Genomic DNA, 25,324 nt, shown 5'->3' with positions numbered 1-25,324 from the left:
AGTGATTGAAAACGGAGGTTTTAGGAGGCTATTTTTAACGAAAATCAGTCGGATTATGATAAAAAAGAATCAGTGTTTCGAAAAGAATAAAACATGGCGCTGTCGTCAAGCGACAGATGTGTCGCCGCGACGCCAGGCGACAGCCTGTCGTGCGGCACTGCAGTCAGTTTTTCCACGCATTTTTCATATTTTGATAAAATTTCAGCGTACGAAGGTTAAAACATTAACTTCCTTAAAATCACTTCTTTTATTCTAAATAAAACTCTTAAAACTCAATTATCAATGCTAATCACATTAAGATTCAAAAGAACCTTCTAGAAGATTCTAGAAGACTATAATCAATCCTAATTTCATTAGGAATGATAAATCATAATAGGCCCTCCTCTAGATCATTTGGCCGCATATAAAGATCAAACCGGACCCAGTTTAGTAATTTGGCCACAACTTCCTCATTATTCATCAGAATTGGGCTTATAATATATCGTTGGAAAGCCCTTTTCGAACCTGATCCAACTACACTATTACCAAACTATGGATTGGCTATTTTCATAAAATAGATTTTCAAAAACCGAGAGAAAGAAAAGAAATAAAACCAACTGCAACACTAGACTTTCCACACTTTCACTTTATTCGATTATGATTCGACATGAAAAGTATTAATCACCGGGTTTGGTTTTGGGGAGACACAAATGGGTGTCTACAGGAGCCCCCACTTTGACTGAGTTTGAAGAAACACAAGTTTCGAAAATAAAAGTCAAAGTAGCGATAGGGACGGAGAATGATTCAGAACGTTCTACAATCCTAAATCATTCTTGTAATGTCGATACCTGCAAAATAGCGTTAGTTAAAATAGATAAGAGAGTTAAGAAACGTGTATCTTACACCGGCGAGCACACGTCTCTGAGAGTAACCGATTGCTAGGGAATATCGCCTGAAGACTGCTACGCCTGCAACTGCCTCCAATTGCGCCGTGATAGACTTTTGCAAGCTAAAGAACCCTATCGAAGATTTCTTCGCCTGAAACGACCTTCTAGCGCTTTGTGACCATTTTCCGCAATCCAGGGAACATGATCGAAGATTGCTTCGCCTGAAGCCATCCTCATTCGTTGCGACAATACTTAGAAGAGTATCACCGAAGATCAACGCCTGTTGATCCTTTAAAGTTTGCTTGAACTTTGCTTTTGCTATGCTAGTGCGTCGGCGCTTTAGCTGGTTGTGAACCAGTATGTCAGTGCTTTTGAATTGTGAACCAGTATGTCGGTGTTTCTGTTGTTTATGAACCATCGTGTCGGTGCCTTTGTAATGAACCATCGTGTCGGTGCCTTTGTTTAAGCTAAGTGAGACGATCATTTATCAGGTCGACCACTTAATGCGATTGTAACCGAGCCAATTACTAAATCATTTGAAATTGCTCATAGAGACTAAGTGGCGTACCAAGGAACCCAAAAATTGCTGTATGAGGTTGAAATAACCATTCTGAGAGGCTTTGCGCTCTGTCGCCGCTGCAACATCACTGGCGCCGCGATCTTGCTTTGTCGCCAGATTGCTGCACTCTGTCGCTCGGTGAAAGAGTTTTCGTGCGACACTAGAGTCGGGAATTTTGTTTAAATCCCCTTTCTTCCTCACTTTGTTGCTACTGCTTCATTTTCGTTCGAGTTCGCCGTGAAACTTCGAATTGCTTGTTCTCGCTCGTTTCTCAACCAAATTTTCTGAAATTTGTTGCAAATCAAAGCTTTGTTCATCTAGTTTGCTGATCTATGTAAGTTTTTTTCCAAACTCACTCGAATTTTGATGAATTTTGCACATGTTCATTCACAAATTTCTTGAAAATTCGAAACTTATATTGCTCAATTTGCTTTGTTTGTCCAATTTTATGCCATGAAATTGCTTGTTTATGTTTATATATTGACTTGGGAGTATTTTGAGACGTGTTTGACTTAATTTGGTGAAGAAACGAACGATTCACCATTGTTGAACCTCTTAAGGTCGGGAAAACAATGTGGCTCGTTCTTGATGTTTTTGTTAGCACTTCTTGTCAAATTTGTCACAATAATTATCATAATATTGCAAGAAATCGTTTAGTTGCTTGAAAAATGCCATATATGCTTAAATTGAATTTGTGTTCTGTTTTAGTACTACGTAATCTGTTTTTTTGTGAACATAGTATCATGCGGCTAGGCGAACCTTAGATACTATAGAACCTTAATTTTTGTTAATTTTTCACAATGTAGTATGGCTAGACAGCGAGGTTCCGGTTCTCGATCCCGAGACACGCGACAGGAGCATGAGCCTGTTGAGGAGGATGCCGATCCATCCACCTCACTCGGTCCCTTCCCTGAGTGGGGCGAGCGGACACTGTTCTTTGCCCCCGAGCACCACATTTCAGAGAGAGTGCGTCGCTGGATCACCAGCGGTATGACGCGCTACCACGGCTCGGGCAATGACACCCTGGGAAAGCTGTAAGGCTAGTACTTCAGCGGGAATGAGGGTTTGCCACTTCTTTGGAAGTCCTGTGGGCTGACTGCCCTGTTTCAGGCCACGCAGGCCATGTACTTGCTCGATGCGAGCCACCACGTGGTTCGTACTTTGGTGGTGTTCTTCTGGGACACCACCAACACTTTCCACTTTCCTTGGGGTGAGATGATTGTCACCCCAGCCGACTTCAGTCTCATCTCAGGACTGGAGTTTAGTTCGACTGTGCTGCCGTTCGACATCTCTATTAGCGTTTTCTCTCTTGGAGTGCTAGGCCTTTATGGGAAGTGATTACCCAAAAGGTTTCTCCTTCCTTGCCTAATGATGTGAAGAGATGGCTTCTTAATAAGCCTATAAAGGACATGAAGAAAAATTAGAGTAAAACCAATGTGAAGAATCGTCTAGGTGACAAAGTGTAGACACCCATTTGTGTCTCCCCAAAACCAAACCCAGTGATGAGTACCTTTCACGTCGAATCATAATCGAATGAAGTGAAAGTGTGGAAAGTCTAGTGTTGCGGTTAGTTTTTATTTCTTCTCCTTCCCTCAGTTTTTAAAAACCTATTTTAAGAAAACAGACAATCCGGTTTAGTTTTGTCCATGGAAAGGGTCCAATAATGGTTTAGTTGGGTCGGGTTTGAGAAGAGCTTTCCAACGATATATTATAAGCCCAATTCTGATGAATAATGAGGAAGTTATGGCCAAATTACTAAACTAGCCCCGATTTGATAATTATGTGCAGCCCAATGATCTAGAGGAGGGCCTAATTATGATTTATCATTCCTAATGCGATTAGGATTGATTATAGTCTTCTAGATTCTTCTAGAAGGTTCTTTTGAATCCTAATTTAATTAACATTGATAAATTGACTTTAGTTGACTTTTAAGAGTTTTAATCAGAATAAAAGAAGTATTTTTAAGGAAAATACAGTTTTACCCTCTCGTACGCTTAAATTTTATCAAATAAGAAAATGCGTGGAAAACTGATTTGCAGCGCCATACGACAGCTGTAGCGTCTGGCACCAGGCCCAGCGTCTGGCGACAAACCTGGCGTCCGGCGACAGCTCCAGCGTTTGGAGACAGGCGCGTTGTTGGCGACAATAGTCGTGTTTTATTCTTTTCGAAACTCTTATTTGCTTTTTATCATATCCTACTGATTTTCTCTATAAATAGCCTCCTAAAACCTCCGTTTTCCATAATCAATTCTCAATTCTTCTCATCTAATTCTTATCACCAATTCTCATCAAGAATCTCTTGATTACTCTCTCTCTCTCTCTCTCTCTTTTCTAAACTAGCCTTTTGCACACAAAATTCCGCATTCACAAGATCTAGAAACACCTAGCCAAGTTCGAAGTTGCCTTCGCCCTAGACGTGAATGGTTTTAATTTCTGAGGGTTTGGTCCCAAATTTCTATTTTAATTATTTAATTTAATTGTTTATTTTATTAATTTTTCTTGAAGTTACTAATGGGTGTGTTTTGTTATTAGAAAGAGATACGAGGCATCCAAGTAAGTGATTTAATTGATTTATTGATTTATTGATATTATGATATAGAAATCATGTCTAGGTTGTTATTATGATTCCTAGTGTCATGTTAGGGCGTTTTGATCTTCCGAGTATCATGTTTAGGTTATAACTATAATTTCTAATATCAAATATGACAATTGTGATTTCTATGATGCTTCCTACGTACTTCTTTCTTAATAGCATGTTAGTATCATGTTAGGGCTAAAGCTTTGATTTTTAATGTTTAGTTACATGCTAGGATTTGTTATTAATCTTGTTAGTATCATGCCTAGGATCTTGCTATTATGTTTTGACATGATGATGATGATTGTTGATTATAATTATTATTATGATTATTTTTATAATTGTTATGATTATTATTATGTTGCTTGATTTATATTATTGTTATTGCTTGATCACACGTTTTATGCATGTTTAAAGGGGATTGGTACTTGTAATCACGCTTAATAAGATATTTAATAATCTTGTTTAGGGTTAATATGATTATAATTCAATTGATCGCCAATAATAGTTTTATTTGTGCATTAATATTCAACCAATATAGATAAACAGGTTTAGGGTTAACCTATTGATTGCATGTTAGTCAGAAAGCGCACATGAATACGATCAGAATAAAGTAGAGGCCTATTATTAGGGCAGGTTCAATCTGTTTTAGGTTGGATTTGTACCTTCATCCCCAAAATACATGTCATGGTTCCAGACCTATTGGAGTTGACGATCTCTTGGATCATTAAGGGGTATAACCTTCACCTCATGAACGGTTTACAAGTTCCTAAAACTTGTTGGCGACTCTTTTGCTCTAGCTTCCTTCCCTTTGGACGCCACCGTAATTTAGTATATGATCACAGTGGGGTTCAAGTTTAGGGTAATGCTTGAAATATTCCCTACAGAAAGTGATTCCTGTTAAGGATCGCTTGGGTGAAAAGATTGAATTCAAAACACCCGTGATGCCTAAGAAGAAAGACTCTACAAAGAATAAAGGGAAAACAAAAGCTGATACTTCAGAAAAAAAAGGTTTGGGTAGAAAAGAAACATGGAGTCCTAGCTAAGGGAGAAACCATTTACTCTAAAATTGAATGTAGGTCCTTTAAAGGATGCCTACTAGCTAAAGTCATGGATGATGAAGAGGACGCAGATAAAAATTGGAAAAGAGCAAAGAAAGAAAATAAAGATTGAAGCATTGCTTAACTTCCAATTTATTAGACTTAGTTTTAAATTTAAAGTTAATTTGTTATATTAAGCTTTCATTTAAATTCCATCGATAATGTAATTTTTATTTTATTTTATTAATGAAATTTCAGCTTTTTAATTAAATCAAGTTCTTTAAATTTAATTTATTAAAGCAATGAAAACAAAATTAAATTATTCTTTTTCGAGTACGGAAGTCGAAAATTTTCCGAAAAACATCGAAATTTTCCCAGATATTCCCAGAGAAACGGCGTCGCCGTTTTTCTACTCTCTCCAGGCGTTTCTGTCTGTCGTCGAGTGACAGGCGTTGTCGCTTTGCGCTGCAGTCTGTCGGCCGGCGACATACTTCTTTCTGTGGCGCTGCTATTCTGTCGAATTTCTATTGCTTCTGGGAAGCGAGTTTTGCGAAAATTAAAGTGGCTGCACTTGTAAAGGGTTGCCTACGTACCCTTTCCTAAGGAATCAGGCCAAATGTAGCTATCTTAAGTGTCCTACTCAAGTAATTATGGGTAGTACTTTTTAAGTTGGTCAAGGTTCGTCATGTTTGAGAGCTCCTTGCCATCCATGTCAGTTAATTTTGCTGCATCTCCTGACAGGATAGTTTTGACAATATAAGATCCGGATCAATTAGGCCTAAACTTGCCTCTTGGATCTAAAACATTTTTCCTTAGTGCTTTTAACACCAAGTCTCCTACTATGATGTTTCTTATCTTGACCTGCTTATTAAAATGCCTAGCCATACGGGTTTGATAGCATTGGGTATGATGTAGAGCTTCTAATCGCTTTTCATCAAGTAGAATTAGCTCTCCATACCTTGCTCTAGTCCATTCGACTTCATTGATTTTACTTTCTAATGCAATGCGTAGAGACGATATCTCTAGCTCTACAGGTTGTAGGACACCCATTCCATAAACTAAGGAGAATGGCATATTTCATGTTGATGTGCGAATTGACGTGCGATAACCCTTAAGTGCGAAATGGAGTTTTTCAGGCCAATCCTTGTAATTTTCTGTCATTTTCTCGATAATAGTCTTTAGATTTTTATTAGCTCCCTCAACTGCTCCATTTTCTTGAGGTCTATAAGGGGAAGAATGATGGTGTTGAATGCCATATAGTTTTAACAATTCTTCACATTCAGCTGAAAAGTGAGTTCCACTGTCACTTATCATCTTATGTGGGACTCCGTACCGACAAATGATATTCCTTTCAATAAAGAGTGCTACATGTTTTGCAGTGAGTTTATCATATGATTGTGCTTCAACCCACTTTGTGAAGTAATTAATTGCTACTAAGATGTATTCGTGATCTCCTGTCCAAAGAGGGGTATTTTTTACCGATAATATCAATCCCCCATGTAGAGAATGGCCATGGTGAAGTGTAGGTATAAAGTAGAGATGGAGGAACATGTTGTAAATTGGCGTAAATTTGGCATTTAGGGCATCTTTTTACATAGTGATGACAATCCCTGTTCATGGTAGTCCGATAGTAACCTTCTCGCATTATCTTTTGGACTAGTATTTTGCCATTAACATGGGTTCCACAAATGCCTTCGTGGACTATTCTCATATCTCTTTGGGCATCCTTTTTTCCTACACATAAGAGAGCTCGACCCTTAGATACCCTTTTATGTAACTCGTTGTCTATGAGTACGTATTGGGAAGCCAAGAGTCTTAATGCTCGTTTTGCTCTTTTGTCAGCATGAGGAGGGTATTCTCCTTTGGTGACGTAATGACAGGGTAAAGTCGTATCCCCTAATCAAAAATAATTACCTAAATCACTAACTAAGGTAGATAGGGAAGTAGGGTCGAACTCCACAGGAAAACAGGTCTTTTTAATTCTAATTAATTAATATAATCTAAATTATCTAAGTAACCAATATTTTAAATGTGAATTCTATACTACGAAGAATGAGCTTAGGGAGAAAAGAATCAATAATAAGGAAACCTAGGGTCACAGGTTCACCAATAATTAATATTCCGGGATAGAACGAAGTAATTAATAATTAACAATGCATAGATAACATGATTAACAGGCTCTCGCAATTTATTAACCAACATAGATCTAACAGGCTCTCGCAATTTATTAGACCTAGTTCCTATTAAAAATAGCCTTTAATATTAAATCAACATCTGCTCGATTCATCAATTCAATATTGCTAAACATTCACAATCAAATTACAACTACTCGATTCATAACCTAATTGCAAAGAATTAAAACAATTCAATAGGAAAATATCATGCAATATCAACAATCAATAATAACAAACTATCCCTTCATATTAATTATGGATCCTCATAAACCCTAAAATTAAACTACTCACTAATCATTATAACTAAACCAATCAAATAAATAAATAAGAAAATAATCAAGAAAACAATTAAAATAGCTGAAATTAAAAAGGGAAGAAATTGTACCAAAATAAATCTGGAATTAATGAAGGAATTAAGAACAAGAGTTTAGAGAGAATTTAAGAGAGAGAAAAATACTAAGTAGAGAGAGAAAGTCTAAGAGAAAGAGGGTAAGTAAATAATCCGTACAAAACGTATATATACTTCTCCTAAAACAAGAATTAACTAAACTTAATCAGACTCTAGAAAAAAACACGCGCCCGATCGGGCGAAGGGGCGCCTGATCGGGCCCGCCTTTTTTACAACGCTCCTTCTGATATGCCGCGCCCGATCGAGCCTACGCTCACCCGATCGGGCGCGCCTTTCCTTGATGGCACTCATGCGCGCAGCCGCCCGATCGGGCGTATGCTTGCCCGATCGAGCCCAATCTTCATCTTCAAGGCTTGGACTTCGATTGGGCTAGATTTCTCGGCCCAATCCATATTTCCTCTTGGGTCTCGAATACATGGTCCAATTGCCTCGTGATCCAAATAACCGAGCCCTTAGTCACCGGATCTCACCGATCTTGGGCTCCAAAAGTGGTCGTCTCCTTCTAGCTTCCGTAGTCGATCCAATAAGGCCCGGGAAAATGCTCCAAGAGTGCAATTTCCTGTAAAATACAACTAAAACTACGAAAACACTAGAACACACAAATTAGTAATAAAAGTGGCCCGAAAGAGCCAAAAACACTACTAATAATGACCACGAGACGGGGGTAAAACACTATATAATATAGTCATATCAAACTCCCCCAAGCCAAACCTTTGCTTGTCCCTAAGCAAAGAGCTCATCAATGAACATATAAAACATACTTCACCCCAATAAACAAATCAAAAGCCAACGATTCAAGGTAAAATTAAATGAACATGCTTCAACATCAATTAATCTTATTCATCTAATCACCCTTCCTCCCCAACAATTTTCAAGTAGAGCAAACCACAAGAGCATATAGAATTCAAGACTAGTGCTCACACACTCGACTCTCATTTATGTGGCGAGTAAAGAATGTACTCGATCTCTCTCCATCCCAACCCCTTTAATGTGAACAATGCCCTCCCAACTCACACTCTCGTGTGTATAAAAACATTGAACGCTCATCCTACTAGTCGACTCGAAATATGCCAAGTAATAACTTGCATTGATAAACAACACTTTCACATTTACATAACTTCTATGCACAAGGTCGGAAGGTCTTTAAAGCTTGTAATGTAAGGCTAGGGTAAAGGGTAGGAATCATTTGGGAACAAGTGAGAGAAAAGCTATGCTTAAGGGAGCCAAATCCTATTAAAAACCCTTGATCAAAATAAATAATGATCAACATCTCCTACATAACCAACTCTAACATCAACCAAATATACTCCAAACAATATAAACAATCCCAACACTTACAATTTCACTCATAAAATATAATAATGAAGAAGTAGAGTAATAAACAAACTTTGAACTCATAACTTGAAATATTTACATTGAAACTCAACTTTTTTTTTCTTTTCTTTTGATTAACCTTCACGTAGAATATTTGAACATCAAACATTTTTCTTTTTCTTAGAAGTTCACTTTCTTTTTTTTCTTCAAATTTCTCACTTTTTTTCTTTGAACTTCTTTTTTTTCATCACACTTTTATTTTTCTCAAATATATACAACTTTCAAACTCATAAAAACAAAAATATGATCAAGAACAAATTACTTCTCAAAACCCACCCAAATTGTGCAAATAAAGTGCACACTACAAACTCCCTCACCTCACTCACTAATAGCTCCCCCAAGCCAAGCTTGGGACTAGTAACCAATGGGGCAATTAAGGCTTGTAATGTGGCTATACACAAAAAAAAGGGCACAAGCAACAACATGGGTGAGAAGAAGGGAACAAATGTATTTAAATACTCTGAAGGCTACCTAAAAGAATGAACGCCTTCGTCCTCCTCATGTGCATAATAAAAAGTCATGAAACACTACTCATAGTTGCAAATCAATACTCAAATTCATTGACATACCAGGAATTATGGAACTATCACACATTTCCTAACCAAATCAACTAGTCAAGCACTATATTCACAAGTAGTTAGGCAAAATTGACGCAAGTTTAGGAATCCAAACAATTAGACTTCAAATCATGACCAACAAATCCACAATATTCATCATCAAATACCAAGAATCAAAACAATTTTCTCAAGTATGGGGCACAGGGAAGCATGATTTACAATTCATTGGAACGTATTTTTGAATTTTTTTATTTTTTCAATTTTTTTGTATTTTTCATATATAAGAAAGCAATAAAAAACTACACTAGGAAAGCAAATAAAAACTATACTAGAAAGCAAATAAAGAGAGAAAAGGAAGAGAATTTCCAAGGTGAAAGAACACCACCCCCAAGCCAAATCAAGCAATGCCCTCATTAACTTGGGAGAGTAGCCTACTCCTCATCCTCATCCATCCTAGAATAACCCCCGCCGTGGCTAGAACCGGCACCTCCATGGCTAGATCCACCACCACCATACCCCGAACCACCGGCATAGTAGTTAGGGTCTACATTCCCACCCATACCCCCATATCCGTGGACCGAAGAGTAGTCCACATAAGTACCATAAGCACCGGGGTGAGAATACCCTCCTTGGGGGTATTGGAACCAATCGGGAGTAAGGGAATCGGGAGGAATAGCCCCCCGACGGGCATAATCATCATACATGGGGTAAAGGCCCCTCCCTAGGTTCCTCTCAATAAGACCAACCCGCCCATCTAGGGTGCTTAACCTAGAGTCTAGGTTTTGCATCATGCCTTCAACCCTCCCTTGCCCCGTCTCAATGCGGTCTAATTGGCTCCTAAAAGCCGAAAAGTCATATGGGGCATTGGGTTCGACATTGTAATCGACCGAGGAAGTGGGCATGTCGTAGGTGAAAGGTGGGGGTGGTTGGTAGTGGGGTGAGTGGTGAATGGGGGATTGGTGGGGTTGTGGTGAGGGGTGAGGTGGTTGCACCTCACCTTGACCATCTAACTCGAAAGTATAAGAGGGCTTCCCCCTCTCAAATTTGGTCAAGGCGGGGCTGGGTAAGGTAAAGGCTTGGTCCCTCCTACCCGATTGTCGGTGGACAATCCACCAAGTATCACTCCCCACCGGTTGTACCCAATTCAAACTCCCTAAATAGGGTAGGTCCATTAAGTTCGATCCCACAACTTTCCTATGGCCATCGGGGTTCCAACCTAAGTGTTTTCTAGTAATATGGGTCACTAACCCCCCAAAGTAAATAGGTGCTCTAGACCTACTAGCCTCGGCCGCATTGGCCGCCCTTTGGAAATGATTGGCTATCCTATGGGGTATATTTAATTTTTCAGCATTAGGAATTATATAGGATGCCAATAGTTCCAATTCATCCCTCCGAACATTTGCCGGTTCATGCCTCCCAAAAATGGTGAGGCCGACAAATCTTTGCCAAAGTTTTGGGACGGGATGTTGAATCCACGTCCCTTTGGCATTTTGGAGGTTCACTAAATCCTCCCCGGTTAACCTCTTATAGACCACGGCGGTGTGGTCTTGAGTGGGTTCAATAAGCTTGTCCGATTTTAAGTCAAACAACTTTTCAAATTCTTTTAAAGTTAGTCTCACATCGTTGTTTAACAATCGAAATTGTACATGAGTGATAAGTGCATTCATTTTAATAACATTAAAACTTGAGATAAATTCCAATGTTAAATAATCATAAGTATCGTGGCACATTTGAAAAAAACCACTCATGCCTATGCCCTTAAACAATTTTTCTATGTATTTATCAAGACCTAGCCGAGCTAATGTAGGATGATGAATGAAACGGGTAGAAATTACCTGACGATCGATGAGGTTGATCATCCGAACCCGTTGCTCCTCCGAGGTGATTACAACCTCCTCCCATCTCGGAATTTGAAGGTCCGGGTTGATTGTTGGTTGTGGTGCACTTGAGCTCTCACCCCTTTGATTCCTTGAACGCTTGGAGGCCATTATCTATGAAAATAGTGAAAAATTTGAGGATTCTCTCTCTTAGGGTTTGAGAAAAGTTGAGAGAAAATTGGGGAAAATTAGTATAGATTGTAGAGGAAGATGAGGGGAGATGGAATATGTAAGAATTTTTTATTTTGGATGGAAGAATTGGAGAAGATCTTGGATTGAAGTGTAAGTTTAAGGTTTGAAAATAGAGGTTTTTAGAGAGAGAAAGTGAATGAAGAAGATGAAATAAGGAGAAAATGAGGAAAGAAAGAAGAGAAAAGAAAATAAAGGGGGACGGCCTGAAGGCGCGCCCGACCGGGCGAGCCTCGCCCGATCAGGCGAAAGTGCGGAATTCCAAAACTCATGTTGCGCGCCCGATCGGGCGAGCTCCGCCCGATTGGGCGCGAACGCGAACGAAATTTTCGCCCTTTACTCGCCCGATCGGATGAGCTTCGCCCGACATATATTTTTCTGTTACTCGATTTTCCAAAAAAAATTCGCCTAATCGAGCGAAAATTGCCCCTGAATCCAACTGTGCTTGCGCGCCCGATCGGGCTGTTTCGCCCGATTTGGCGAAATTAGTTCTGATTTTTAGCTCGCTTTCGCGCCCGATCGGGCAAAATTACTGCTGAATTCTGGGTAGCTTGTGCGCCCGATTGGGGGAGCCTCGCCCGATCTGGCCCAAGAGAGCCTTATTCCCTGATTTCGTTTCTTCTTCAAAAATTTTCTAAGTCTTTATACCTGTCAAATTCATACCTGTACAACAACACTTAAAACTGGTGAAATATCACTCTCCTCGCCTCTCTAAAAAAAATAAAAAAAAAATAAAATTAAGGAAAAGGAAAGCTAGCCTAGAAAGCATGAAATACGGGTTGCCTCCCGCATAGCGCTGGTTTATCTAGGTCCCGCACGACCTTCTCACCACCTTGAAACTCATGTTGGAAGTGGAGTTAGGAGAGTCTCCTCCACATCTCTAATGGTAGCACCTTCATGATACACTTTCAACCTTTGGCCATTCACCTTGAATTCTTCACCTTTGTCATTCACCAACTCTACCGAGCCAAATTTGTTTACCTTTGTGACAATGAAGGGACCAGACCATCTAGACTTCAACTTTCCAGGGAAAATCTTCAATCTAGAATTAAAGAGAAGAACCTTATCGCCCGGTGCAAACTCTCTTGGTAGGATCCTCTTGTCATGCCACTTCTTGGTCTTCTCCTTGTAGATCCGCGCACTATCATATGCCGACAATCTAAACTTATCCAACTCATTGAGTTGAAGGAGTCTCTTCTTACCCGCGGCCTTAGAATCCATATTAAGCTCTTTGATCGCCCAAAAATCTTTGTACTCCAATTCTACGGGAAGATGACATGCCTTACCATAAACCAATCTATAAGGTGAAGTACCGATCGGTGTCTTAAATGTTGTTCGGTATGCCCAAAGTGTGTCATCAAGCTTCATGCTCCAATCTTTCCTTGACTTGGCTACTACCTTTTCTAGGATCGCCTTGATTTCCCTATTAGAGACCTAAACTTGACCACTAGTTTGAGGGTGGTAACTAAGCCCTGTTCTGTGATATACGCCATACTTCTTGAGGAGGTTACCCAATTGTCTTTCATGGAAGTGGGTACCCCCATCAAGTGTGTCATCAAGCTTCATGCTCCAATCTTTCCTTGACTTGGCTACTACCTTTTCTAGGATCGCCTTGATTTCCCTATTAGAGACCTAAACTTGACCACTAGTTTGAGGGTGGTAACTAAGCCCTGTTCTGTGATATACGCCATACTTCTTGAGGAGGTTACCCAATTGTCTTTCATGGAAGTGGGTACCCCCATCACTAATAATAGCTCGTGGAACACCAAACCTGGGAAATATGATCTTCTTGAAGAGCTTAATGACTACCTTGGAATCATTTGTTGGTGAAGCTATGGATTCTACCCACTTAGACACATAATCTACGGCTACAAGTATGTAACAATTCCAATTGGAAGATGGGAACGGTCCCATATAATCGATACCCCAAACATCAAATATTTCGACTTCGAGAATCCCAGTTTGGGGCATCTCATGCCTCCGCGAAATGTTGCCAGTCCTCTGGCAAGAGTCACAAGCCTGCACAAAAGTGTTAGCATCTTTAAACATAGTAGGCCAAGAGAAGCCTGACTCATTAATCTTAGCCACCGTTTTAGTGGGGCCATGATGTCCACCATAAGGTGAAGTATGACAACTGGTAAGGACGCCGTGAACCTCCCATTCGGGAACACACCTGCGAAATAATCCATCTGCACACTCACGAAACAAAAAAGGGTCATCCCAAAAATAATGTTTAACATCATAAAGGAATTTCTTTTTCTGTTGGTAGGACAAGTCAGGAGGTAGAGTACCACCCACTATATAATTAGCAAAATTGGCGTACCAAGGGTGATGCTCTACAACTGCATACAGGTTGTCATCAGGGAAAGAATCATCTATAGGTAAAGAATCCTTACCCTCATCATACCTGATACGTGACAAGTGGTCTGCCACTACGTTCTCTGCTCCCTTTTTATCTTTTATTTCAATGTTGAAATCTTGGAGCAAGAGAACCCAACGGAGTAGCCTTGGCTTTGATTCCACCTTGGCTATCAAGTATTTCAATGCTGCATAATCAGTAAAAACAATAACTTTAGAACCAACTAGATATGATCTAAATTTTTCTAAAGCATAAATAACAGCAAGAAACTCCTTTTCTGTGGTGGCATTAGTTGACTTGGGCTTCATATAAGGTTTTGCTAGCATAATAAATAGCATGCAAAACCTTATCCTTCCTCTGTCCGAGCACGGCTCCTAGTGCAAAGTCACTTGCATCACACATGATCTCGAAAGGGAGGTTCCAATCGGGAGCACATATGATGGGTGCCGATATCAAAGCCTGCTTAATCCTGTTAAAAGCCTCAAGACACTCGTCAGTAAAAATAAATGGGGCATCCTTGAGCAAAAGCTGTGTCAGTGGTTTAGCAATTTTAGAAAAATCTTTGATAAAGTGGCGATAGAACCCCGCATGACCCAAGAAGCTTCTAACTCCCTTAACATTGACTGGGGGAGGTAATTACTCAATCACTGATATTTTAGCTTTGTCTACTTGTATGCCCTTATCAGATATAATATGGCCAAGGACTACTCCCTCTGTCACCATAAAGTGACATTTCTCCCAATTAAGTACTAAGTTGCACTCTTCACATCTTTTCAAAATTTTAGCGAGATTAATTAAGCATGAATCAAATGAAGAACCATATACGCTAAAATCATCCATAAAGACTTCCATAATAGACTCTATGAAATCAGAAAAAATGCTCATCATGCAACGTTGAAAGGTAGCAGGTGCATTACATAAACCAAAGGGCATTCTACGATATGCAAAAGTGCCATAAGGGCATGTAAAGGTGGTCTTTTCCTGATCTTCATGGTGAATTGGAATTTGGAAAAATCCCGAATACCCGTCCAAATAGCAAAAGAATTTGTGATTAGCTAACCTCTCAAGCATTTGATCAATAAAGGGGAGAGGGAAGTGATCCTTTTTAGTGGCGATATTTAGTCTACGATAGTCTATGCACATACGCCACCCTGTTACAGTTCTAGTGGGAATTAATTCATTTTTATCATTAGTTATCACAGTCATTCCACCCTTCTTCGGTACTACCTGCACCGGACTTACCCACTTGGAGTCAGAAATAGGATAGATGATACCTGCATCAAGTAATTTCATCACCTCTTTCTTGACTACTTCCTGCATGTTTGGATTTAATCTTCGTTGGGGTTGAATGCAAGGCTTGTAATTTTCCTCTAGATGAATCATGTGCATGCAAAATCAGGGATAATACCCTTGAGATCATCAATACTGTACCCTATAGCCTTCTTATGGGTTTTGAGGACCCCTAGAAGTTGGGAAGATTGTAGGTCAGTGAGTGCAGTACTGATGATCACGGGGTGTAGTTCCTGCTCATCTAGAAAAACATATTTTAAATGAGAAGGGAGAGGTTTTAGCTCAGGTTTCTTGAACTCTGCAGGTTTTGATTCCTGAACTAAATTTACTACCTTCATTGTCTCCTTGGGGCTTAACTCTTCTAAGGAAAGAGCCTTTTCAATATCTTGTATCTCATTACCCCAAATGCTTGCATTGTCGCTAGATAAATTCCCACAGAGAACTTCCTCTAAGGGATCCTTCGCAAGAACCTGTGGCAAGCTATCAACACAAATATTGTCCATTATATCAATTGTATCAATATAACAACAATTTTCCTCTAACATAGGCCCTTTCAAAACCTTCCCTAAATTAAAGGTAACATTATCGTCACATACAGAAAGGGTTAGTTTACCATTTTTCACATCAATGATAGCTCCTGCAGTGTGGAGGAAAGTCCTACCTAATATATAGGTATTTGTATGTCCTCTGCCATATCTAAAACAACAAAATCAACCGGAATAAAAAATTTACCAACTCTGACAGGTACGTCCTCTAAAATACCTAAGGGATATTTTACCAAACGAGCTGCCATTTGCAAAGTTATATTAGTAATTTTTAATTCCCCCATATTTAATTTAGCACATATAGATGATGGCATGACACTGAAACTAGCACCCAAATCACATAAAGCTTTATCAATAAAAACATTCCCAATGTGACAAGGGATAGAAAAACTACCAGGATCCTTTAATTTAGGAGGGGATTTATTTTGCAAATAAGCGCTACACTCCTCTGTGAAAGCTACAGTTTCTACTTCATTAAAGGCCATTTTCCTAGTCAGGATGTCTTTCATGAATTTAGCATAAGCAGGTACTTGAGTGATTAAATCAGTGAAAGGAACTGTTACCTGCAGGTTTTTCACAACCTCTAAAAACTTACCGAATTGTTTATCAAGCTTACTCTTCAGTTGTCTATTAGGGAATGGAAGCTTGATAACTTGGCTCTGCACATCTCCTCCCTTATCCTGCAATTTACCCTGCACAAAAACATTAGTAGGGTTAGTATCTTTTTGTAGCCCTACAGGGCTAGCAGGATTACCGTTTGGTATAGAGGAATCTAGATCAGGAACTGGTCCATCTTCCTTTGGCATAGGAGGTCCATCATAATGTGAACCACTTCTTAGAGTGGTTGCATTAGCATGATCTGTAGGATGGATAGGTTGTGATGGTAGAGCTCCCTGCTGACGGGATTGTAGGGTAGATGAAAGTTGTGCAATTTGATTGTCCATGATTTTATTATGGGCTAGAATAGAATCAATTTGCGCATCTCTACTCTCCATATGCTTTTTCATATTAGCTAGCATCGCTCTAATTTCCGTCATGGCAGGGTCGGAAGATGATGAGGGTGATGCTTGGCTTTTCTGGCCGGCATTAGGATGATAATATTTTTGCTGTGGTGGGGGTTGTTATTGTGGTTGTTGTGGAGGTGGAGGGTTTTGTACATTGGTACTCCGGTATGAAAGATAAGGATAGTTTTTATAACCGGCATTGTAGGAATTGGAATAGGGGTTATTTTGCCTATAGGTTTGGAAGGCATTAACTTGTTCCATAGAGCTCCTACAATCTTGCTCCCAATGACCTACAATTCCACAATTTTCACAAAAAGTTTCATGGTTAGCAACAGCAAAAACATTAGCTACAAAGTTAGGAGCAGTAGTAAGATTATCTATTTTTTGACAAATAGACGTTAATTGGGCTTGCAAAAAGGATATGGAATCGACATTATGTTTTCCCTTATTTGCAAACCCCCTCGGATTCCCATATTGGGAATTGTGTATTGCCATGTCTTTGATAACCTGTCCTGCATCATCCACATTTAAATTCATAAACCTCCCACTAGCTGCCGAATCTAGTATTGATCTAGAAGAATTTCCAAGTCCATTATAAAATGCTTGGATCAATTGCCATTGTGCTAGATTGTGGTGGGGGCACTCTCTCTGTAGATCCTTGAACCTCACACAAGCCTCATATAATGTTTCGTCGGCCTCTTGAGCGAAGTTTTGAATAGCACTTCTTAGCAACGGCGCCAAATTTTGACAGGGTAAAGTCGTATCCCCTAATCAAAAATAATTACCTAAATCACTAACTAAGGTAGATAGGGAAGTAGGGTCAAACTCCACAGGGAAACAGGTCTTTTTAATTCTAATTAATTAATATAATCTAAATTATCTAAGTAACCAATATTTTAAATGTGAATTCTATACTACGAAGAATGAGTTTAGGGAGAAAAGAATCAATAATAAGGAAACCTAGGGTCACAGGTTCACCAATAATTAATATTCCGGGATAGAACGAAGTAATTAATAATTAACAATGCATAGATAACATGATTAACAGGCTCTCGCAATTTATTAACCAACATAGATCTAACAGGCTCTCGCAATTTATTAGACCTAGTTCCTATTAAAAATAGCCTTTAATATTAAATCAACATCTGCTCGATTCATCAATTCAATATTGCTAAACATTCACAATCAAATTACATCTGCTCGATTCATAACCTAATTGCAAAGAATTAAAACAATTCAATAGGAAAATATCATGCAATATCAACAATCAATAATAACAAACTATCCCTTCATATTAATTATGGATCCCCATAAACCCTAGAATTAAACTACTCACTAATCATTATAACTAAACCAATCAAATAAATAAATAAGAACATAATCAAGAAAACAATTTAAATAGCTGAAATTAAAAAGGGAAGAAATTGTACCAAAATAAATATGGAATTAATGAAGGAATTAAGAACAAGAGTTTAGAGAGAATTTAAGAGAGAGAAAAATACTAAGTAGAGAGAGAAAGTCTAAGAGAAAGAGGGTAAGTAAATAATCCGTACAAAACGTATATATACTTCTCCTAAAATAAGAATTAACTAAACTTAATCAGACTCTAGAAAAAACTCGCGCCCGATCGGGCGAAGGGGCGCCCGATCGGGCCCGCCTTTTTTACAACGCTCCTTTTGATATGTCGCGCCCGATCGAGCCTACGCTCACCCGATCGGGCGCGCCTTTCCTTGATGGCACTCATGCGCGCAGCCGCCCGATCGGGCGTATGCTTGCCCGATCGGGCCCGATCTTCATCTTCAAGGCTTGGACTTCGATTGGGCTAGATTTCTCGGCCCAATCCATATTTCCTCTTGGGTCTCGAATACATGGTCCAATTGCCTCGTGATCCAAATAACCGAGCCCTTAGTCACCGGATCTCACCGATCTTGGGCTCCAAAAATGGTCGTGTCCTTCTAGCTTCCGTAGTCGATCCAATAAGGCCTGGGAAAATGCTCTAAGAGTGCAATTTCCTGTAAAATACAACTAAAACTACGAAAACACTAGAACACACAAATTAGTAATAAAAGTGGCCCGAAAGAGCCAAAAACACTACTAATAATGACAAAGGGACGGGGGTAAAACACTATATAATATAGTCATATCACGTAATTAAGTATATCCGTATACCACGGTTCTTCTTCCTCTTCTTCTACCTGGACCACTTCATCATCTTCTATGGCCTGAATATAAGCCGGTTTATGCCTTTTCTCTATGGTTAGAGGCATTTGCTCGATTTTCGTAGGAATCCTAACCATTGAGGCTAATCTTGCCAAGGCATCGGCAAATTGGTTTTCTTCTCTAGGAAAATAGGTATATTCTACCTTTTCCAACTGATTAGTGAAGTTTCCAGATAAGTTTGGTAAGGGGCTAGACTTTCACTCCTTACTTTCCATCTTTTAGAAATCTGGTTGATGATCAATGAAGAGTCTCCAAATATTCGTAATTTCTTCACTCCTAATGCAAAAGCTATTTCAAGGCCTACCACGTATGCTTCGTATTCAATAGCGTTGTTGGTAACGTTGAAATCTAGCTTTATAGAGATTGGAACGTGCTCATCTTAAGGTGATACTAAGAGTACTCCAACGCCACATCCTTTTTGGTTTAAGGCTCCATCGAAGTATGAAGTTCAAGTATCATCTTCTGTGACCATCAAATCTTCGTCTGGAAATTCATTGTCATGTACTAACGTCGAATCTTCTATTGGAAAATCCGCTAGGAAGTCCAAGACCACATATCCTTTGATAGCCTTTTGAGGCATGAATCTTACATCGAACTGGGCTAAATGGACTATCCACCTTGATATGCTCCCATTGAGTGTAGACTTTTCGAATAGATATTTAAGTGGATCCATTCGAGAAACTACAAAGACTGTATGCACGAGCATGTAATGTCTTAGCTTGGTTGTAGCCCACACCAATGCGAGGCACAATTTCTTGAGCGGTGTATAGCGTACTTCATACTCGAGCATCTTTTTGCTTAAATAGTAGATTGTGTTTTCTTTACCTTCTACTTCTTGTGTAAGCATAGCCCCCCATTGTCTCCTTTGTGACTGTTAAGTACAACCTAAGAGGGATCCCTGGGAGTGCTGGCACTAATACGGGAGGATTTGCGAGATAGGCTTTGATCCTTTCAAAGGCTTTTTGACACTCGTCATCCCATATTACTGGCACGTTCTTTTAAGCTTCTTGAATATTGGTTCGCATATCGTTGTTAATTTCGATATGAACATACTTATATATTGCACCCGGCCAATAAACCCTGGAATTCGTTTCTCGGTTTTGAGCGGTGGCATTGACATGATTTCCTTGATCTTGGTTGGGTCTATCTCTATTCCTATAGAGCTTATGACATATCCCAAGAGCTTGCCTGAGGTGACTCCAAAAGCACAGTTAGATGGATTCAACAGCATGTTGTATTTTCTTAGCCTTTCGAAGAATTTTCTTAAGTATACTTGATGTCGTGGATGATCTTTTGATTTGACAATCATATCTTCTACATACACATCAACCTCTTTGTGCATCATGTCATAGAGTAAGGAAGTTTCTTCTCGTTGGTAAGTAGCACCCGCGTTTTTCAACCCGTGTGGCGTTACCGTGTAATAGTAAGTACCCCATGGTGTTATGAATATTGTTTTCTCCATGTCTTCTTCTGCCATGAGAATTTGATTGTATCCCGCGTATCCTTCCATAAATGAGAGAAGCGCATGATTTTCTATATTATCTACTAAAATATTGATGTGTGGTAAAGGGAAGTCGTCCTTTGGACTTGCCTTATTTAAATCTCAATAGTCGACACACATTCTTACCCTTCCATCCTTTTTCGGAACTAGGACCACATTTGCTACCCATTCGGGGTATTTAGATACCCTGATAAAACCTGCTGTTATTTGTTTTTGAACTTCTTCTTTTATTTTAAGAGCTACGTCAGGTTTCATTCAACGCAGCTTTTGTTTTATAGGTTTCATTCCTGGAATTAGTGGTATAGTTTGTTGAGCTATTTCTCTATTAATCCCTGGCATATCATCATATAACCAGGCGAATACATCAATAAATTCTTTAAGTAGATTAATTAAATCTGTTCTTTCTTGTTTATTAAGCGTTAATCTGATTTTAACTTCTCTTTTAATGGTTGAATAATTTTAGATATCAACCGTCTCAGTATCCTCAACTATCGGTGTTTTCTTTTCAAGTGTTTCCATTGCTTTAATAATTTCTTTGTCATTTTAATTGTTAGTTAAGCAATTCTCATCATCATTGGTTAATGAAAAACGCGAGGAGTAAGAGGAAGAAGACATATTATTGAATTTTGAAATCATTACATCGAAAAGGGAAATGTCCTCAGGGACTTGATTACTAACTATCCTAGGAATAGAAGAATTAGAAATAGGGGGTGCTATAGCTAAGGACTTGGAAGATTCAACAGGAAAAGACTCTGACTCTGACAACTCTTCATACATCGGTCCTTTCCCTGTTGTTATGGAGATTTTCCTTCCACTAGCTTGTAGTAGTCACCTTGACCGTCTTGCGTCATCCTTGCACTAATCCTTCCGCTGGAGTGATGAGCTTCGAAGGGTCAAAGTTCTCGCTTTGTGGGACCGTTTGGATGAGCGAGGAATTATCCTCTACATATTTTGGCTCATCTTTTTCTCGCCCAAATAGTAGTCCCATGACATGAAAGTCAAAGCATGGGGGTACTTTCTCCTTGTGAATAGGAGTTAGGATCTCATCTAGAAAGTAGCAATCCAGAAAGATTTCGAACCCAGGTTGCCTTATGCCATTTACAACAAAAGGTTCGGGAAAATCATAGCATGGATAGTCCTCTCCTTTTCTTATGAACTTTCCATTGAGAGTAAGAGGATATTGATCCATAAAGATTGCTTTCTTTTGGATGCGAGCGTTCCTACGCGCCTTAGACCTTTCCTGGGCTCGCTTAAGATCTTCCCAAGTCGGTTCGAAACCAAGTCCGAAAGTATCTAATTTACGGAGGCCAGGTAATTCCATTTGTTTTTCTATCTCCTTTTTCTTTCCTAGAGTCATTCTAAGAAAGTGTCCCTGTCTCTTGAGGATATCATTTATTGTCATATTGGAGTGGGGGTCTTGACAAAGAGGGGTCCTTTCATCCTCCTCGATTAAGGAGACCTATTTATTAAAGCCCTACAAGTCTTCATCATCCTCATCGTGCTCCACATTAATGATCGGATTTTCAACAGCTTTAATCCACATAGGTGAAGAATCGATTATGATAGGGATACCTCCAACTATGGATTTTACCTGTTGGTGAAGAGATGAAGGGACGGCCTTGAGGTCATGATGCCAAGGGCATCCCAACAATAGGTTTAAGGAAGCCTTAATATCTACCACTTGGAAGGTAGTGGCATGTTCTATTGCTCCCGCCGTTACATTCATAGTGATTTTTCCAAGAGCTTGGCGACAAGTATTTTCGTAGGCTCTTATTCCTTGTGTTGACGATTTCATACCTTATGCCTTATGCCTAACATCCTCGCAATTCTGAGTGGACAGACATTAATTGCCGATTTATTGTCCACAAGAGTCATTGGGACGTTCATCCTCTTGCAGACTACTGTGAGATTTAGTGCTTTGTAATGCTTGTCACCTTCTAGAGGTAAATCTTTATTAGAAAAAGTGATCAAGTTGATAGGACTAGGGAGATCACTCGTAAGGAAGTTAGCCAACCCCTCAGGAGTGGTGTCGGAATCTATCCCTATCTTATCCAAGGCATTCATTACCGCCAACGTACATTCTTGAGAGATAGCTAGAAGTTTACATACGTTCATTTCGACCTTGGTCTTTTTGAATTGCTTGACAATGTCATTGTCTTCTATAATAGGTATGGTAACTTGTTGCATGGTAGGAATAGGTTGTGTAGAGATTGGAGGTTGCATTCTCCCGGATCTTGTAAGGACGTCTATAGGTGAATCCTGTTCATCCTAAAAATCCCCTTTTGAATACGACATTGAAAGTGGAGGTTCTTCCATGTCTTTTAGGTAGACGTCTTCATCATCACTGTCCCAAACCCCATTAATGCTTATGTCTTGTTCTTGTGGGATTTGAACTAGATTCTTATCATCAATCATCTTCTGAATTAAATATTTGAATTTAAAACAGTTTCCAATGGTATGCCCCCCTGATTGATGGTATGGACAGTAGAACCTGTCTGTCCTCTTTAGAGATTCAAATGGTCTCGGTTCGAGAGGTTTGACCTTACCATTCTCAGAGAGCATTTTGAACATTTTAGCATAGGAAATCCCAATTGGAGTATAGAGTTTATTACTCTTCTTGGGTGTGTCAATTACTTGGAGAGGGAATGATTTCTTTTTCATGGGTGGAATTTTAGCATTCTTACTCTGAAGTTCCTCTCCTTGTTTCTTTGCTAATTCAATAGCTTCACATAGTAAGTCTATTCCTTCCCACATTGACCATATGAGAATTCGCACTTCTTCCTTGGTTGTTAGTTCTGGTTCAGAAGGAAAGTCATCCATGGCATCGAAAAAGGTTTCCTCCTCTTCTTCGATAGCATGAATTTCTTTAACAAGTTTGATAAGGGAGGAGAGATCAACATGGTTTTCCTCATCATATATGGCTAAGGAATCGGAGAGAGGTGCATTGTTGATGCTTGGCTTCATACTTGTAGGGGGCAATGGTAGTTTGTTGTTATCAATCAAATCTTGGATAGCTTCCTTAAGCTTCCAACAATTCTCAGTGAGATGTCCCCTACCTTGGTGATATTTACAATGTGCATTGGGGTTCCAATTAGCTGTCCTCTTTTCAACTGGTGGGTCCCCAAATGGTCCAATAGGAGTTATAAGACCTTTTGCATTCAGTCGGTCGAATGTGGTGTTATAACTCATACCAATAGGAGTAAAATTCCTCCTAAATGGTTTCTTTTGTCCTTGGTTGTTCACAAAAAGGACTTCACTCAAATTAAAGGTGCTAACATTATTTGAGTGGGTGGTTTTGGAAGAAGAAGATTGTCGTTCTTCTTGCCTTTCTAGCCACTGTTAGAATTATTGTTAGCAGCTTTTTGTTTAGCAAGGTCGTCTTCAATGTTAATCCCAATATCATAGACGGCCTTGAAGGTATGAAGGTTGTTTTTGGTACTTAAGATGTTTAGAGTACTTTTCTTGGAGGTTCTTGATAAACAACCTCACGGATTCTTTTTCACTTGGTACTTCAATCATCCTAGCAGAGGTTTCTCTCCATTTATTGAAGAAAGAAGTGAAACCTTCATTCTGTTTTTGCTTAAATATTTCAAGTTCCCTATGATAGGTTTCAACTTGAATATTGCATTTACACCTATCAATGAAAGCGTTTACAGTTGATTCCCAAGTAGAGGTTTTCTCTTTGTCAAGGGAGAAGAACCATTGCTAGCAAACGGTTTCAAGAGATAAGGAAAATAAAGAATGAAATACTTTTCTATCAATACCCTTAATATTCATTATAGTTTCAAAAGCTCTTAAATGAAAGTGAGGGTTATCAGTTGCCTTGAATTTTGGGATGTCGTTGGCATTGAACTTCCGCGGAAGAAGCTCCTTGTCCACCGAGACCCCTTGTGAACTAATGCCCTAGAACTTGTAATCATTAGATATCTTGTTGAAGCTTTCTTGCATGAGCTCCATTTGTTGTTGCTTCACAAGGTCATTAATTTAGAGGGTTAAAGTCTTTAGCAGTTCAGTAACACCAGCCATTTGCTTCTTGAGCTCATTAACTTCTTCTTGACTCGCCTTTATCTTCTTGGCTTTCCTTTTTCGAGCGATTGGTTTGTCAAAAAGATGTACTTGAACGAAAAGGTTGTCTTTGATCAAACGCCCTTCCTTTCTTGACCACGTGTTGTAAATTAAACCATTTTTATTTTAATGATATCACTCAAATTGACTTTGACTTTACGGGTTTATAAAGAAAAAGAAAAAAGCAAAAATAGGGTGTATATTTTTGGGAATCAATTATAAGGGTTCAAATAAGTGGTTTATCTGGAGGATTAATATTCGACTTACCCCCCTAAAAAATGAAGGAAAACACGTGCATACAAGACTCTCTAAACATGGTCAAAGTGTACATACATATTAGTGCGTGCTTTATTAGTGAGTGCAAGTTACATGCTTTGACTCTTGTGTAAGACCATGGGACTTAGTATCTAGACTCAATTAAGGACTAAACGAAGGTACAGTTATAGGAAAAATAATCGAATTGATTAGCAAACCTGTTTAATTAGACTCGTCGTGATGACTCGAGAAAAATACTGAACTGTCGCCAAAGCAATAGGACTGTCGCCGCACACTACAGTGTCGCGCCAGACGACAGCGTTGTCGCTCGGCGTTGCACAGTAGCGTGTGGCGCTGCAGTAAAAATTTTTGCGCCATTACTAGAGCATTAATCTGGGACTGCTTTCAGTATTTTTACTCTACGGGACATGCCTAAAGTCGTACTAAGTGAATTCTGATTAAATT

At 39.2% G+C, this 25,324-nt stretch overlaps 1 protein-coding gene across 1 annotated transcript; it reads right to left on the bottom strand.

The window, feature by feature from the left end:
* Positions 1–12,460: 12,460 nt before the first annotated feature.
* Positions 12,461–12,841, bottom strand: LOC110685437. Its single transcript, XM_021861963.1, has one exon. The coding sequence runs from the start codon at positions 12,839–12,841 to the stop codon at positions 12,461–12,463; it is 381 nt and encodes a 126-aa protein (XP_021717655.1).
* Between the last annotated feature and the right edge of the window lie 12,483 nt (positions 12,842–25,324).

The sequence above is a fragment of the Chenopodium quinoa genome, unplaced genomic scaffold (assembly GCF_001683475.1).
Source record: "Chenopodium quinoa cultivar QQ74 unplaced genomic scaffold, ASM168347v1, whole genome shotgun sequence".
In the NCBI taxonomy this organism is placed as follows: domain Eukaryota; kingdom Viridiplantae; phylum Streptophyta; class Magnoliopsida; order Caryophyllales; family Amaranthaceae; genus Chenopodium; species Chenopodium quinoa.
This window is presented reverse-complemented; position numbering and strand designations above follow the sequence as displayed.

What these genes read in the sequence shown, in the direction of transcription:
- LOC110685437 (XM_021861963.1), bottom strand. Translation starts at nt 12,841, where the DNA reads ATGGATTCTAAGGCCGCGGGTAAGAAGAGACTCCTTCAACTCAATGAG.